The following is a 16,913-nucleotide window of genomic DNA, read 5'->3' on the forward strand; positions in this document are numbered from 1 at the left end:
TATTATCATAGTATTTAAATATCATAAAATATTTGATCAAACTTAAAATTTTATTTTTTATTTATTTTATATTTTATATTTTAGCAGTTTATTCTATTGATTAAAACTTTCATTTTTATTTTTATTATTATAGTCTAAACTTATTTTATTATTATTATGTATTATTATATTTTTAATAATTTTGTTTTTTTAAAAATGATATTTTCCAGTTCTATTTGTTACTAATGATTAGATTGAATTCATATTGCTCATAATAAATAATTCGCAATGTGAACTATATTTGCTGATAATATAGAACAATGAATTATCTAATAAACAGTGAATTGGTTATTTGCAAGCAAATTTTAAAAAAATTTGCAAACTATATACAGATTATAAAAATGATGATTAATGAAAAAATATAGAAAAATATTAATAATTAATAACAAAAATTAAAAATTAATTTCCGAGAAAATTGCATTTGAAAATTTACTGATATGATTTCTTGATTGCATATGTTTAATCTCAATTTTCAAAGAAAATAAAGACTTGAAAATTGAAATTTTTTTTGAATGAAATTTTTTTTTCAACTTTTAAATTTTATTCTACATTTTTTAATTATTTTATTTTAATTATTATATATATATATATATATATATATAATAACATTCTATCCAACTTATATTTGAAAAATTTGATTAATTTCAAAAAATAAATTTATTATATAGATTTATTTTGAAAATCAAATGAAAAAAAATCTTTATTTTTTCATAAGTAATTCTTGTTCGATTATACCTATCATGGACAATGATAGAATGCATTTATTAATATGTTATAAGCAATTGAAATTTACGTTAAAGATAAAGATCATTAAAGACAGCTTTATCTCACTTTATTTTTGATTTACTTTATCTAATGCAAAATTAAATTATTTATAACTTAATAAATAAGTTTTAATCAACATTTATTATTATTTTTATGTTTATATCTCTTAAATTTGGTCCTTCAAAGATGATCTTTTACGAATATATTAACACTTATATTATTTGACATTGAAATCCGGTTTTAGTATAGTTTTTGTTTCATAAATAAATTTCATATGCAAATTATTCGCCAAAGAAAGATATGATACAAAAAAAAATAAATTAAAAAGTATTTTTGAATGAAATGAATTACGAAACTGAATAGTTCTTGATTGTTAGTAAATAAAAAAATTAATTATTTTTTTAAAATTATATTCAATAAAATTTAAATATAAATATTAAAATATAATTTGAAATAGTATATGATAATAAAATAGTTTCTTTTTTAAAAACAAATAAATATAAATACAATATATAATGTGTATGTACATATATATATATATATATATATATATATGTAATACATATCAATATATAATTAATATACAATATATACAATCGAAATATATAATTAATATCAATCTACAATTTCTATTTTAAAATACTTAAAATCACGATAAGTTGAATTCTAAATCGTTTTCATAATTTTTTCCAAGAAATAGTCCTTGCCACTGACTTCTGTTAAAATCCCCACTTCAACAAGCGACAACTCTCTTATATATAAAAGAGAACGTTAAAAATCCTGTATATATTCTTCCATTCATCGTGCAGGTATTTTCAAATAGCATTAACAAAATTGAAGATTCGAAAAGAAATTGTTGTTTTTCAAGAATTCATTAGTTAAAATGAGGATGGTTTTTTTGTTGAATTTTTCCGGGATTATGTGCTTATTATTGTTATCTTTGATTTATGGTAAGCATGATTTTATTTTTAATAATAAAGGAGAAATAAATTTCAATTATTATTATTTATAAACTAAATTAGAACAAATTTATATATAATTTTTATAGTAAACTGAATTTGTATAAAATAATCAAACTTTTTTTATAAAATAACAATTTAGAAATAAAATAAAATATATATATCAATTTGTAAGAATATAGAATAAAATTTTGCTGTCCTTTTTTTTTTGGGATCTTAAAAATTATAGATTTTTTTTATGTTTTCTAATATTTAAATTTAGATTTCAAATACCATTTTTTAGAAATTGATCGAACAGTTATGTATATGTAAAACTTAATATTAATATAGCTGATGAGATAAGTCTACTTATAGACAAGATTTGCTACCTGTAGACAAAAAATGCCTCCTACATTCGTTGATGAAACTGTAGATAATACAGTTTTTTTTAGTTTTCTGTATGTATTTCAAATGAAATTATAATTAAATTTTTATTTGTTGAAAATTTGGTTTATATTGAATTTAATAATATGTTATATTGAATTATTAAAGATTAATAAGTTCTATTAATTTTTGAATTTAAAATATAGATTTAGATCAATTTTAATTTATGTTTAATATTTGTAACTTTTGATAAAATAATTTTTTAATATTAAAAATGATATTTTATTTTAGAATCTATTTATCAAATTGAGAATTGAGAATTATAAAAAAGGCAATAATTTTTAGTATCCTGAATTAACTTTAGAATAAAAAATTAACTCAGAATTCGGCAATTTTCTTTGTAATTATACAACTGTTAAAGAAATAATTCTTTTATAATATATAATTATATATTACTTATACATATGACAAATTACGCTTACATATTATATATAAAAAAATTCAAAATAATTAAGACATATTTATTTATTGATTCATAATTATATTCTTTTAAATATATTTTATTCATTTTTTTTAAATTTATTTACTGAATTTGCATGTATTAATTTATAATAAATTATAATTATATAATTTATAATAAATATTTCAAAGAAATCTTTTTTTAACAAATATAACAGAGCAACAAACATTAGTAATAGCAACAGAAATGGTATCAAGGGTATGTCTGGGATGTATATGTGAAGCTGCTTCTGGATGTAATATTACAATTGGTTGTGATGAATCTGTTTGCGGACCATTTCGTATAACATGGAATTATTGGGCTGATGCCGGTAAACTAACACTTGATGATAATTTAAACGAAAATGGTTAGTATATATATAAAATTTAATTTATAAATTAAATTTAATGAAATAATTAGTGAAATAATTTGAAATAATTAAAAAAAAAAAATTTGCTTTTCATTTAGCGTATGCACGATGTGTAAACGATCCTTATTGTGCAGCTCGTACAGTACAAGGTTACATGATGAAATTTGCTCAGGTATACAAAATACATTAATATAAATTTCATTTAAGCATTCGCATGTGATTACTTATCGAATTCATTATTTTAAAGTTTATTTCAAGAAACTATATTTACTTATAACTAATTTTTTATTTTGTTTAAAAAAAATATGTGAATTTAAATAATTTTTCTATAAGTGAAAAGTATTTAAAAAAAAAGATTTTGAAAATCAATTTTATTTTTTAAGTATATTATATATATATATATTTATATTATATAAATATATATATGTACATATATACATATATATATTATATATATATATATAATATATATATTAATTGATGCAATTGGATTTTTATTTTATAAAAAATTAAACTTTAAAATATATAAAAAATTATTAATTTAATAAACATTTTAATTTTGTAAAATTTATTATAATGTAAAGAGATGAATATAAAAAGCTATGTATCATATTTTTTGGCATATGACAAAATTTTTCAAAATAAAAATTAAAATATCTTCAAAAATGATTTATTATAAATGATAGCACTTCTTTATGAGAAATGAAAAAATGTATCAAAAAAATATATGATTTTATTAAAAAAAGTAAAATATGTCCTTTATATTTCTAATAATGAAGAAATCATTTATATTAAATTATTTCCATCAAAGCATAACATTTCAAAATATGAGTTTTACTTGAAACATTTTTTGTAATAATGAATAATTCGATTGATAATTATATGTAGAAGTTTAAATGATTCACAAAAGATTATATATATTAAAACATAATTATTTACTTTTCTTCTCTATATGTTTATTTTTAGGATTGTAACAATGATGGTAATATTAATTGTGATGATTTTCTTCGCATTCATCGATTAGGTGGATATGGATGCAATGGTTCATTAAATTCAAAATATGAAAATATTTATAAACTTTGCATGCAGACTTTTGAAAAACAATAATTAACAATGCAGGAACACTCATAAAAAATATAAGATTATATTTTACATATATATATATGTATATTAATAAATATATATATAATAATAATAATAAATATATATATATAATATATATATAAAAAATAAATATATGATAATAATTTTATTTAATCCTGAAAAATTAGAAATTGATTTAAGAATTTTTGCTTTAAATCTTCATTTATGATAAATGATTAGTGATAAGAGAAATTAAATAATTTAGTGCTTTTATAAAGTGATTTTTTTTTTATTATATTTTCAATAAAATTACAATTTTTGTTATATATAAAATTTAAAACATAATTTTAGATCCATGTAAAATTAATATTTTATCTACAATTTCGATTCTCTTTTTTAATATTATTTTTTCCTTATCTAATACTGTACACATATCTATATTTTTTACCAAGAAACAATTTATAAATAAACGAAGGCTTTCCCTAAAAGTCTGTAATTGAGAAGAAACAGATATTCTTTCGAATACTTGGATAGAAGCCTGTTCATTTTCATGCAATAGAATTCCCAATATAATTTGTCTGAGAAATATTATAGTATGTTTTTCAAGTTCAGTAAATTGAATAACCTGTAATAAACAATTTAAAAATACAAGATAAATTTGTAATATATATTGTTAAATAAAGAATATAGTACTTACTTTCAAAATTGACAAAGCAAGACATTTTTCAATGAGTAAATGAATTAAAAATTGTATTAAATTAATTAGTTGTTTATTATTGTATGCTTCTAATGTTTTCAATTTGTCCCAAAAATTGCATTGTATTGCAAGCTAAACCATTATTATTATATTAAAGCATTAAAATATATTATTAATCATTTATACATATATGAATACACAGAATATACAAAAAAATTTATTAAAATTTTTGAAAAATAATTGAAATTAGTAAATATTATTTAACATATTAAATAACAATATTATTGTTGCATCTTATAACAATAGAAATACTAAATATTTATTGTTAATTTTTTGGATATCTAATATTAATTTAAAGTAAATTTTTATATTTTATATATATATGTACAATCAAATTTGTTTTAAGATGAAACAATTTTTTGACCATTTTTTTTATGTGCTATTTTTTTTTCTTGATATGTAAATAAATATAATTGTAATTTTTTCATAAATATTTAAGTGCTATTTCACTTCTAAGCTATAAATTTATTAATTTTAGTATCTAATTTTTTTTATATAATAGTTAATTTTATATATAAATCTCATATATAATCTTATACATAAGTAAATACATATGAAATGTATTTTTTAGATATTAATTTATTTAACAAATTTTTAAGTAAAAAATTTGCTAATACTGAAATATAATTATAATTTTTTTCATATATTCTGTACTGTTTAATATAATACATATAGTTATTACATACCTGATATTTTCTATTATATTCACATAATTTTTGAGCTAATATTGCATAATAAGGATTAAATTTATTTTCTTGTAAACAACAATGTATTAATACATGTATGATTTCTGTTTCTTGTTGATCTTTCAGACCAAGATGATGAAGTTTTTCAAAAGCATCTAAATAGTCTTCAGCTGTCATAAGAATGCAAAAAATATTTTTTCTTATATCAGTATTCATTCTTTGTTTTTGTGCCAATTTCAAAATTTGTATACTAAAATTAAAATTATTATGTTCTTTTAAATTTGTTTTGTCATTTATATTATTTGAACCAGACCAAGCTGATCCTATAATCCACCATTTTCCTTTTTCATCAACTATAATGAAAGTATATATAAATAAATTATGCTTTAGTATTAAAGTTATAAATATCATATACCATTTAATAAATCCTCTAATGATACATTGAATTGTGTTATTGTATTGCCTTTTCGTATTATATTTTTAATAACTTTCTTTAAGTGTTCCACATGAGAAGGATCATATTGAGGTATTTTATTAATATTATTATTTTTTATTGCTAATAAAATGTCCAACATAAATTTAACTCTTGAACTGCACAATTAATCGTTTGATTAGTTCCTAATAATTTTTATTCTATAGTTAAAATATATAAGAAAACTTACTTTTTTTCATTTTCATGAATAGCTTTTTGTTGTAAATTTTGTATAAATTCTTTTAAAGCATTTGGATCATCTTTTCTCAATGAAAATCCTACTGTCTTTAAGATAAGTAATATTAATTCAATTTCTTTTTCTGTAAATTTTATCATCAATTTGTTAAGTATTTCATAAAGAAGCTTGTATCCAAATACCTGTATAAAATAAAATTAAAATAACTATTAATTTCTCTTATATTATAAATAATAATATAAATTATTGTTTAACAAAATTTTCATACTTTAAAATTATATAGATGTGAGATAATAAGAACTATATTATCTAATTCTTTATTTGCTATATTTTGAAATTTCTCCGTGATTTCAATAAATTTTTTAATAAGCTTTTCTAAAAAATTTGCACCTACTTCAATACCAATATTAGCATGTAAAATCGCAATTAACATCATATGTTCACAAATAAGACGATCTGGTGTAATTATATGTGATATTAAACTTTCAAGTACTAATTCTGATAATATATTGTTCATATTATTACGACTATTTGTCATATACAATGCTTCTATCTGTAATATATAATGTAAATATAAATCATATAATAAGCAAATTCATTTTAAATATATACATTTATTTATATAACTATATTTTGTTTTATAATTATATGATTACCTGATTTACTATACTATACATATTATATTCTGCCACTCTATTCAAACAACCTTTTAATTGTTTTCTTAAAAAATGCAATTTTTCATCTTCATTTGAATTTATATTATGTGCAATAGTTGCTCGTATAGCAGGTGGAACATATTTGTTTGCATTATTTGCGTATATAACATTACCTTCTTTATCTCTTTTTCTTCCATAAATATCTTCCCAAAAATCTTTATCATTAATACTATAGTCAATACTATCAATTTTTTTAGTTTGTGTATTTAAAACTTTATCTGAACTATTATTATTATTCTGTTCTATAATCAATGTATAATTTTTTGACATTTTTGATTCGATATTTTCACTTTTATTTTTTTTAATATTATCTAATACACTACTTGTATACATATTTTTTTCTATTTTTAAAGAATTTATATTAAATTGATTGCTAAATTCATCTTCTAAAATTTCTTCTTTTGTTTCTATAATATATTTTTTGTTTTTTTGTAAACAAAAATCCAAAAGATCTATTCATATATTAAGGAAATATTATAATTTTCATTTCAAAAAATTAACAATAAACAAAAATTTATATAATTAATATTTTATATTTAATTTATAATTAATTAATATTTTATATATAATTAATATTTTTACTGTTAATAGGCAATTTTCTTCTATTTGCTGATGAAGTCTTTATAATAAATGAACTCATGATTTAATTAATCAGCGAAAATGATAATAAAATAATAAGTTATTCAACAAATATTTTATAATCAAAAAGGATACAATCTAAACCATCAGTTACAAAAGATTTAGGAATTGTTTTCTTTTTTCTTTTAGTTAATTTTAATTTCTTTTCCAATTTTTTAATTTCTTTATCTTCTTTTAAATTAGCTTCTTTGAGTAATTTACATTTTTGTATTTTTTTTTTATATTCAAATTCCTCATTTTTTTTGGTTTTAACCTGTTCGAAACAGTTGGTTATAGATATTATCGAGTGATGTACTTTTTCAAAACAATTATTTTTTGTACATTTTTTAGAACTTTCTAATCGATTTATCTCTTTGTTAATGATTTTGTTATGATTTGTTTTATCATCATTAACATTAGATATATCCACACAGAACTCGCGTTTATTTTTAAAATAAATTGATTTATTAATTTTTTTTTGCTTTCTAAGTTCTTTGCGCATTTGTTTCCGAGATTTTCCTGTTAATTTTAATTCTACTTTCTTAATATTTAATTTTGATTGTTTTGATAATTTCATTTTATATTTTATTAAATTATATAGGTTATGCAAAATGTCTCAACCGACATAAGAATTAACTCAATCAAGAATTGGGAATCATCAGTAGAATTCCCAAAAGCGGGCTCTGGCTAAATTTACAAAATTAAAAGATTTTAAATATGTTCACTAATTTAGATATGCCGAATAGCGAATGACTACTTATTATTAAATAATTTAATATATAGAAAAGTATTTGAATTAGTATTTGAGCTTTGGAAATTGAAAAAAATGAACAATAGAACTTGAAAATATATATAAAGAAAATTAAAAAAAAAGATATTAAAAAAAGAATAAATGATATATAAAATATATAAATATAGTATTTATAATATTTATTCACATCAATTTGTGAAAAAAGAGCGTTTTTATTTAAATATAATTCATTTATTCAAATAAAATAGAATATTTATGAATAAAAAACAAAATTATAACTTATAACTTAAAATTCATAATAATAATAATTTTAAAAAAATCACAATAAAACTTTCTTAATTATAGGTTTCAAAATTTTATACTTTTTTAAACTAATCTTCTTTATATATATATATATATTTATCATTTTTATTTCATTATAAAATTATGTTATTTTTTTATAATTATGTATTATTATATTTTTTTTCCAATTCTTTATTCCAAGTTGAAAATAATTTTTCTACATTTTTTGCTATTAAAAAAATTTCAATATTTCAAAATAAAATGCTAAATTATTTAATTGTTTGAAATATATTAGCCCTTTTAAATTTGATTTTTTAAAATTAAAACAAAATAAAAAAAGAATGGCTAAAAAAAAAATAAATTAGAATAAAAAAAGAGAATGAACAATAAAATCAAACAAAAACAATTTTTTTTTTAAACAGATTCTATTAATATTCGAATAAAAAAATGGATCCGGATAAGTATATTTGATTACTAATGAATGAAAAATTTAGTCGATCAAATCATTTTAGTAACTTATTCGATTAAATTCTAATATTTACATATAATAACTTACTAAATTATTTACTATTTGATTAAATTATTGAAACTAAGTTTAATATACATTTTGATTGAGAATAATACAGAAAAAGTTAATTAGAAAAGAGGAAGGAGTAACAGGACGCGACCATTTACTGGGATTTCTTTATTTTTTTATAATTTATTTTAGTTATTATAACTTTTACTATTTGATATCTGTAATAAATATTATGGTTTTTATTCATCGTTAAATTATCATAGCATTGAATTTGGTATTATAATATATAATTTCATTATAAAAGAAGTTACAATATTTAATGTTGAATGAAAGCATAACATTTAATGTGTTCCAATAGAATCGGAAGATAGCAATCACATTATATAAGTTCTAGTTAGCTTTTTTTCAAAGTTAGTCTTTTCAAATCAATTTATATTATATAATATATAAATATTCATTAAAAATTATTAGCTCGATTTTTATCATTATTATTCATAGTAAAAAACATAGAGTTGAATGATTTTAGAAAAAGTATATTTTGATGAAAATGGAAAATATTATATATTAAAAAATCGTAAAAATTATTTATCAGGTTTAGAAAATAAAAAATATTGATTTTTATCAATTTTAGCTATATTACATTGAATATAGCTAAAGAAAATATAAGTATAAATTGAAAAAAAAATTTCTATCAATTGTATCTTATAATAATATTCTTTTTATTGTTTACGAAACATAATATAGTTATTTTTAAGATTAAAATATATATTTTATTTTATTATATGTCAATTTTTACTTTATTCTTATAATTTTAAATAGTGCTCATTGTAACATGTATCTTAGAAATTTATTTCGAAAAAATTAAATTTTAATTAAGATATTGATAATATTCAATCTATAATTATTTCTTTATAATTTATCTTAAAAAGAACTTATTTTAAAAAAAGAAGTAAGTTCGAAAATAGAATATTAGATAATAATAATTTTTTGTATTATATTTTTATTATTTTTTATAATTTTTCAATATGTTAAACATCATTATTAATTATTTAAAAATTATTCATAGACAAATATATAATTTCACTTATACGTAATTGCTTGTAATTTCTATTTGATTTACATTCATCATTTTGAATTATCTTTTTTCCACAAGTAATGTTGTTATTTCCTGTCTTTTATTTGTGTCTATAAATGTGCAAAATATCTCAAAAATATGGAAATATCTATTAACAAGAGATTCCTGAGATAATTTTATTTATATAAAGCAATATTTTCCTTTGTAAAATCTTTCGTTATGGTTTTGTTAACGAGTTATTAACTCGTTAACAAAAAAAAAAAATACTGGCCAATCATAGAGTGCATAGCCTAGATAAGTCGCCATATTGGTTATGTACTATCAATCGAACAAGAATAAATCCAAATATACGTCGAAAGTGTGTTAAATATTATAATTTATTTATTATTCATAATAAAATTATAATTCGATATAATTTTTTAGCGATAAAAAATATTTGTTATATTATATATTTAGTTAACAGATATTTTCGTATTTTTGGGATATTCTGTATATGGTCTAAATAAATCAGAATGTAATATTAGACATAAAAAAATCTAAAGCTTTTGGCAATTATTGGGATTAAAAATTTTTTTTCATGTAAGCAACTTTTTGTAAAACATTTCATTTTATTTTATTAACTTATTAACGAAGGATACTATATTAAGTGCTAGTGCGTAATACTGTAACGTGTTAATGTATCAAAGTTTATTAGTTTATTCATTATTCATAAATAAAATAATACAATATATATAATTTTTGTCAAATAATTATTTTAGATTACATACTGTGATGCGTTAATGTGTCAAAGTTTATTAGTTTATTCATTATTCATAAATAAAATACAATTCGATATAATTTTTTGTCAAATATTTTGTCAAATAATTATTTTAGTTTAATTTAGTTTATTGTAATATTGTAATATTGTTTATTGTAATATTCTCCTCCTAGTAAAATATTGTTTTTCTTCTTCTATATATTTGTGCCATAGAAATGTCATAGCGAAGACATACTTGTCTTTATTTCGTTATCTTGATTCTTATTCTATATGGATTTTTAGAATATTTTATATATTGTATTCTTTTGTTGTTACAATTTTATTCAATTATATTCATGCATTTCTACGTAGTATTTTTTAATATTTATTTCAATTTTTTTATCTATATTTATACTTTAAATATCAAAGAATGTAGGTAATATAACTCAAATAAAATGTTTGATCAAATTTGTTATTATTTCGAAGGTTCTTTGAGTTGAATTTGAAAATTATGATCATTTTTTACAGAAATAAATGACTTTTAAAATATTTCAAATATGATTTAATAGAGAGGCTGATAGAAATTTAAAATTAAATAATCCTTAAATAACAGAATAATGATTAAACTTACAACATTTACAAATATCTGAAATTAACAAATTATTTAGATGTATTCGACGATTTATGAAATTATTATCGATTATCATCCATCGGAAAACGGATATAATATATTTATTACGTTAAATTTTTGAATTGAAATTTTCTTTTAAAAACCGTCAAAATTATGAAAGTATCAAAAATATCAAAATAACTTATATTTTCAATATGATAGTTTATTCACTTATATATATTATATTTATATTTATAATATTATAGTTTTTCAGTTTTATTATTATATAAATATATGTATATTTAATATTATTAATTATTATTTTAATATTATTAATTATTAATTATTATTTTAATATTATTAATTATTAATTTATATAAATATTTATTAATTTTTATAAACTTTTCACAATTTTTTTTTCAATATCTTTATATTTTCTTTTCTCAAACTGTGAATTTTATATGAATATTAATCTTGTTTATATATATGTATATAAATTTTTATCTTGATATTTTTTATTTCTTCTAACAATCTTTTATTTTTTTTTTATTTCTTTTTGTATTTTATATATTATACATTGATCATCTCTAATTACGATTCGACTCTTTTTTTTAATTCTTATCTTTTTTTTCTTTCATCTTCTCTTAAAATTTTTCTTTCTTTTTCTTTTTCATTTATTTTGAATTTTTATCGTTAAAAAAATAGAATTTGTTCTTAAGTTTTTTTAATTATTAAGTTTTTTTAATTAATTCTTAATCTTTCTTTTCTCTTTTTCTTTCCTACAGTTTTTTAAATTTCTTTTTTTCATCTTCAGTAGAAATGATGCCAGAATTTTTGTTATTCTCGTCTTTTCTTATTAAATTTTATACATATATTCACTGTTGGTTGTATGTTTTTCCAATTTTTTCATTTTCTTTCATGTTTTTCACATATATTTTCATGAAATTAATGTCTTGCTTTTCTATTTCATATTTATATATTTACTTATTATTATTATTTATTTAACTTATTATTTTTTTTCTGAATTTCAATTAAATTATGGTTTATATTTAATAATGGTTTATATTTAACATTGTGAATATTTTTCTTTTTTATTTTTTATTACTGAATTTATTAAGCTAGATTATATATATGTGTTTTTATTTTCATTATTTTGTTTTTTATCATAATATTGTTTCATTTTTTTGTTATTTTTTTTTATATTTTATTCCATTTGGTCTTTACGATTTTCGTCAGAAAATTGATGATTATTTATATAAATTTGTTCTGAAAGATTTTTAAATATTTTTAACAATATTTAAATTTATAATAATAAACCGACTAATTTATACATTTTATTTCTTATTTCTCATGCTAATATTTAATTAATTTAGCTATATTATCATATTAAAATATCCAATTGTTATGCTTACATTAAAAATTTTTATTTTTGCCAATTTTAATATTTTCAAATATATATTTTTTTATCTTGTCATGTTTTTATAATTTGCAAATTAACAGTATTTGGAATTTATGAAATTCTTCAAATTCACTTCTAAATAATTATTATTTCTTTTTTACGTTATTTTATATTTATATTTATTTTATATTTTATATTTATGCGAAAAAAATTTAAATTGTTATAATATAATAAAATAAATTAGAGTCATTTAAATTAAATGTTGTGAAACGTACTAATAGTATAATATATCGATTTTAGTATCTTGATTTTGTTTCAAATTAATAATGCAATATCTAATTTTTTTCTAAAATGAATGAATGAAATGTTTGCAATTTTTTAGTGTAAATTCATTGTTGATTGAATATATATATGAAAATATTCTATTTTGCTTGATGATTGATATTGATTTTTTCCTGATTGTTTTGATTTTGTATTAAAACTCATCCGCTTTGTTTAGTTTGTTCAAAATGTCGCTAATTAATGAATTAATATTTTTTTGAGTAGTCAATTAATGAACACAATTAATATTCATAGTCATCTTCTCTGTTTATAGAGTGTTTTTCATTAATGAAAGTAGGATGATACTTGGAGATGTTGTGAAAAAGGTTTTCTTTTGAAGGTTTCGATTAAAAAAACGAAATTATAAATTTCTCTCTAATTATTCATTGGAAAAACTCAGTTTACAAGTACATATCAATTTACATATCATCGGTTTTTTTTTGTTTCTTTTATCCCTTTTGTTTCTTTTTTTTTTTCTAATTCATTTTTTCCTATTATTTCTATTATTTCTATTATAGTTTTCTATTATTTCTATTTCTTTTTATATCTTATAGTTTGAGATAAACTTTTTCATTTGAATCTTTTACTAAATCTTTTGTCAATCTTTTCTTATCTAACTTCATTTCATTTTCTTTCTTTTATTTTTTAGTATTTTTTGAGTGTTTCTCTCTTACATTTTATTTTTAAAAAAAAATTTCAACTGTTTCAACTCTAGAGAACATAGAGAAACTGTTGAATCTCTTCCTTTTTTTCTTTTCTTTTTTTTTTGTATTTTATTATATATATTACATTTTTTTTTGTATTTTATTTTATATTTTATTATATCTATCTTTTTTTATACTTTTATTTATCAATTTATTTGTTCATTTTATTTCTCAGTTCACTTCATTTTCGAAAATATATCTGCACACTATTTTTTAGAACATGTAACATCTGTCCAATAATTATCCAGCATACTTATTTCAATATATTTCAATATATTATTTATCATTATCATTATTATTATTGTTATCGTTATCGTTATCGTTATCGTTATCATTATCATTATCATTATCATTATCATTATCATTATCATTATTATTATTATTATTATTATTATTATTATTATTATTATTATTATTATTATTATTATTATTATTATTATTTCGATATATGTTGCTCCAATTTGTTTGTTCAATCCAAGTTGCAACATTACAATTCTATGCATTTTTTTATTAAGTGTTTTATATTAATAACTCGTTAAAAGTGAAAATGGAAAATATTTTTGCAAATAAAAGTTTAAAATAAGCTTAAGAATCAATAGTCGATTTTGAGATCATCTATAGTTAAAGACCTATAATGTCATCACTTTTAAAATATATTTTTTGTGATGTGAAATTTTTTAAATTTTTATAATTATAAAAAAATAGATATCGCGTTGTGGAATATAATATCTCGATATGAATCTCATTTAATGAACGACGAAAATTATGTTCATAATTTTTAATGATTGTCACGTGAATATAGAGATGTAATAAACTATTTATAATATTTTCTAAATATACATATTAAGATTATATTTTATATATAATTTTACATACATTATATATATATATTAAGAATAAAGTTTGAAATTTATTATATATGATTCTATAAATTTTTAATAATATAATACAAAAAATATAGTAAAAATAAATTATTCTTTTAAAAAATAAAATTATATAAAAGATAATCAAAATGTTCATACTATTTTACCCAAAAGATTTTAAATTTTAGATTTAATATAATAATATAATACAAGATAATATAATAATATAATACAAGATAATAATATAATACAAAAAATATAGTATAAAAAATAAATTATTCTTTTAAAAAATAAAATTATATAAAAGATAATCAAAATGTTCATACTATTTTACCCAAAAGATTTTAAATTTTAGATTAGATTTTAGATTGAGAGAAAATAGACAATTTAATAAAAAAATAAATAGTAATCAATAATTTTGTTTTTTTAATTCAATTAGATTAAATGATAAGATAAATTAATTCAATTAAATAAAAATGATAGAATAATATTTCAGTCTTGTGTAAGTCATTAATTTCACTCAAATTGATACATGCATTGCAATATTTATGTTTCAATGATTTTTAGATATGCGAATTGCCTGTCAAATTGTTGTTTAAATAGTGAGAAAAAAAAGAGAAAAAAAAAAGCAAAAAAGTAGGATATATGATGATATTTAAATAATCATAATAAATGTAATCATAATAAATGTAAATTTTTTCTTGCAATTGATCAAAAAAATATAAATAATGATGAATTTGGAAAATAATATAATTTCAATATTTTTTATTAAAAAAATTGCCATTCATGATTTTTTTGAAACTTTTTATCCTAATGAATAGAATAGAATATGAATAGAATACAATAAAAAAAAATTGATCTTGAATTTCAAGATCAAGATTATTTTTGTTTAAACATTTATTTAGTATATTTAACTAATTAAGTAAATTAATAAATTAACTAAATTATATAACTATATCTAGATTCAGATATCCAGAAATAAATAATAATATTTATAATTATTATTTATTTATTAATTTGCTTAATAAGTCATACTATAATATATATAATATAATCTATATACTATATATATATTTTTTATTATATATAATATAATAAAATAAAATCATACTATACTATTATATTTACTACTTATTTACTTTTCATATAGTACAATTTGACAAAGCTTCTTTTATTATTTTCTAATTTTATTGCAGATAATTTTTTTTTTTAAATAAGTTCAACAAATTTTGTTTTATATTCATTCATCAAAAGATATTATTATTGTAGATTTTTTATTTATAAATTTTCTTATTATACTCTTCTTTTTAATCTCAAAAGTTTGATTTTATTAATAAATCTTATTATAAATTAATTATATTTTTATTATTTAACACTGTTATAAATATTTCTAAAAAATATTCATAATCTTAATAGTATTTTTGAAAAAAAATTCTATCAATAATGGAATGTTTAAATTTTTTACTTTAATAGATCATAACATTAATTTTATTTCAGATATTTCAATTACTGATGTATATTTATATAATAGATTATGAATTTAAAAGCAAAATGAATTGTTCTGAAGATTTTAAAATTATTAAAATGAAACTTTCATTTGCAAAAGTGAATTAATTTCATTTAAACTAAATTGGATAATAAAAAATGTCACTATGAAACATGTAAGAATTTAAAGATTAAATTTTTAAAAACCTATTGAGTTTCTATAATTTTTATAGATAATACTTTTATGAAAGCTTAATCAAAAATTGAAAAAAAATGTCTTTAAAATGAATGAACAATTTGAAACAATATCTCTTATATTATATAATATATATAACTTATATATATATAACTCTTTATTTATTAACTTTTTGCAGAATAACTAATAAAAAATTTTATAAAATGTCTGATAATTATGTAGGATAATATATAGGACAATATAGAAAAAAATAAATTATCTTCTTAAACAAGTTCAATAATTTCAAAATTTTTAAACATTTTTTATATATTGAATGTCCAACTATGAATGAATCAACTAATAATTGCATAACATTATCTTTAGATGCTTATGAAAAAGAGATAAAATAATAGTTTTGATATAATTTTGAAATGTATAAATTTTCTATTTATTTTAATTGAATGCAGGCTAT

General features: G+C 17.7%; 2 protein-coding genes across 2 annotated transcripts; one reads left to right on the top strand and one right to left on the bottom strand.

The window, feature by feature from the left end:
• The first annotated feature begins 1,446 nt into the window (after positions 1 to 1,446).
• Positions 1,447 to 4,150, top strand: LOC122714145 (lysozyme-like). The gene is made up of 4 exons (XM_043935218.1): positions 1,447 to 1,754; positions 2,804 to 2,992; positions 3,094 to 3,167; positions 3,962 to 4,150. The coding sequence occupies exons 1-4, from the start codon at positions 1,688 to 1,690 to the stop codon at positions 4,100 to 4,102; spliced, it is 471 nt and encodes a 156-aa protein (XP_043791153.1). The 5' UTR covers positions 1,447 to 1,687; the 3' UTR covers positions 4,103 to 4,150.
• A 262-nt stretch (positions 4,151 to 4,412) lies between these two features.
• LOC122714149 (nucleolar MIF4G domain-containing protein 1 homolog) lies at positions 4,413 to 8,280 on the bottom strand. Its single transcript, XM_043935226.1, has 8 exons — positions 7,620 to 8,280; positions 6,846 to 7,357; positions 6,458 to 6,742; positions 6,184 to 6,371; positions 5,937 to 6,112; positions 5,522 to 5,874; positions 4,776 to 4,907; positions 4,413 to 4,703 (listed from the first exon to the last, which is right to left on the bottom strand). The coding sequence occupies exons 1-8, from the start codon at positions 8,098 to 8,100 to the stop codon at positions 4,413 to 4,415; spliced, it is 2,418 nt and encodes an 805-aa protein (XP_043791161.1). The 5' UTR covers positions 8,101 to 8,280.
• Positions 8,281 to 16,913: the final 8,633 nt, after the last annotated feature.

Source organism: Apis laboriosa, unplaced genomic scaffold, assembly GCF_014066325.1.
Source record: "Apis laboriosa isolate Shangri-la unplaced genomic scaffold, ASM1406632v1 scaffold289_cov146, whole genome shotgun sequence".
Taxonomy (NCBI): domain Eukaryota; kingdom Metazoa; phylum Arthropoda; class Insecta; order Hymenoptera; family Apidae; genus Apis; species Apis laboriosa.

Excerpts from the sequence above, each read along its gene's own strand:
- LOC122714145 (XM_043935218.1), top strand. The coding sequence starts at position 1,688 with ATGAGGATGGTTTTTTTGTTGAATTTTTCCGGGATTATGTGCTTATTA. Across the intron at positions 1,755-2,803 it reads ATTGTTATCTTTGATTTATG|AGCAACAAACATTAGTAATA; the intron begins GTAAGCATGATT and ends CAAATATAACAG. Across the intron at positions 2,993-3,093 it reads TGATAATTTAAACGAAAATG|CGTATGCACGATGTGTAAAC; the intron begins GTTAGTATATAT and ends CTTTTCATTTAG.
- LOC122714149 (XM_043935226.1), bottom strand. The coding sequence starts at position 8,100 with ATGAAATTATCAAAACAATCAAAATTAAATATTAAGAAAGTAGAATTA. Across the intron at positions 6,113-6,183 it reads ATTCATGAAAATGAAAAAAA|TTCAAGAGTTAAATTTATGT; the intron begins GTAAGTTTTCTT and ends TTAATTGTGCAG. Across the intron at positions 5,875-5,936 it reads ATTAGAGGATTTATTAAATG|TTGATGAAAAAGGAAAATGG; the intron begins GTATATGATATT and ends CTTTCATTATAG.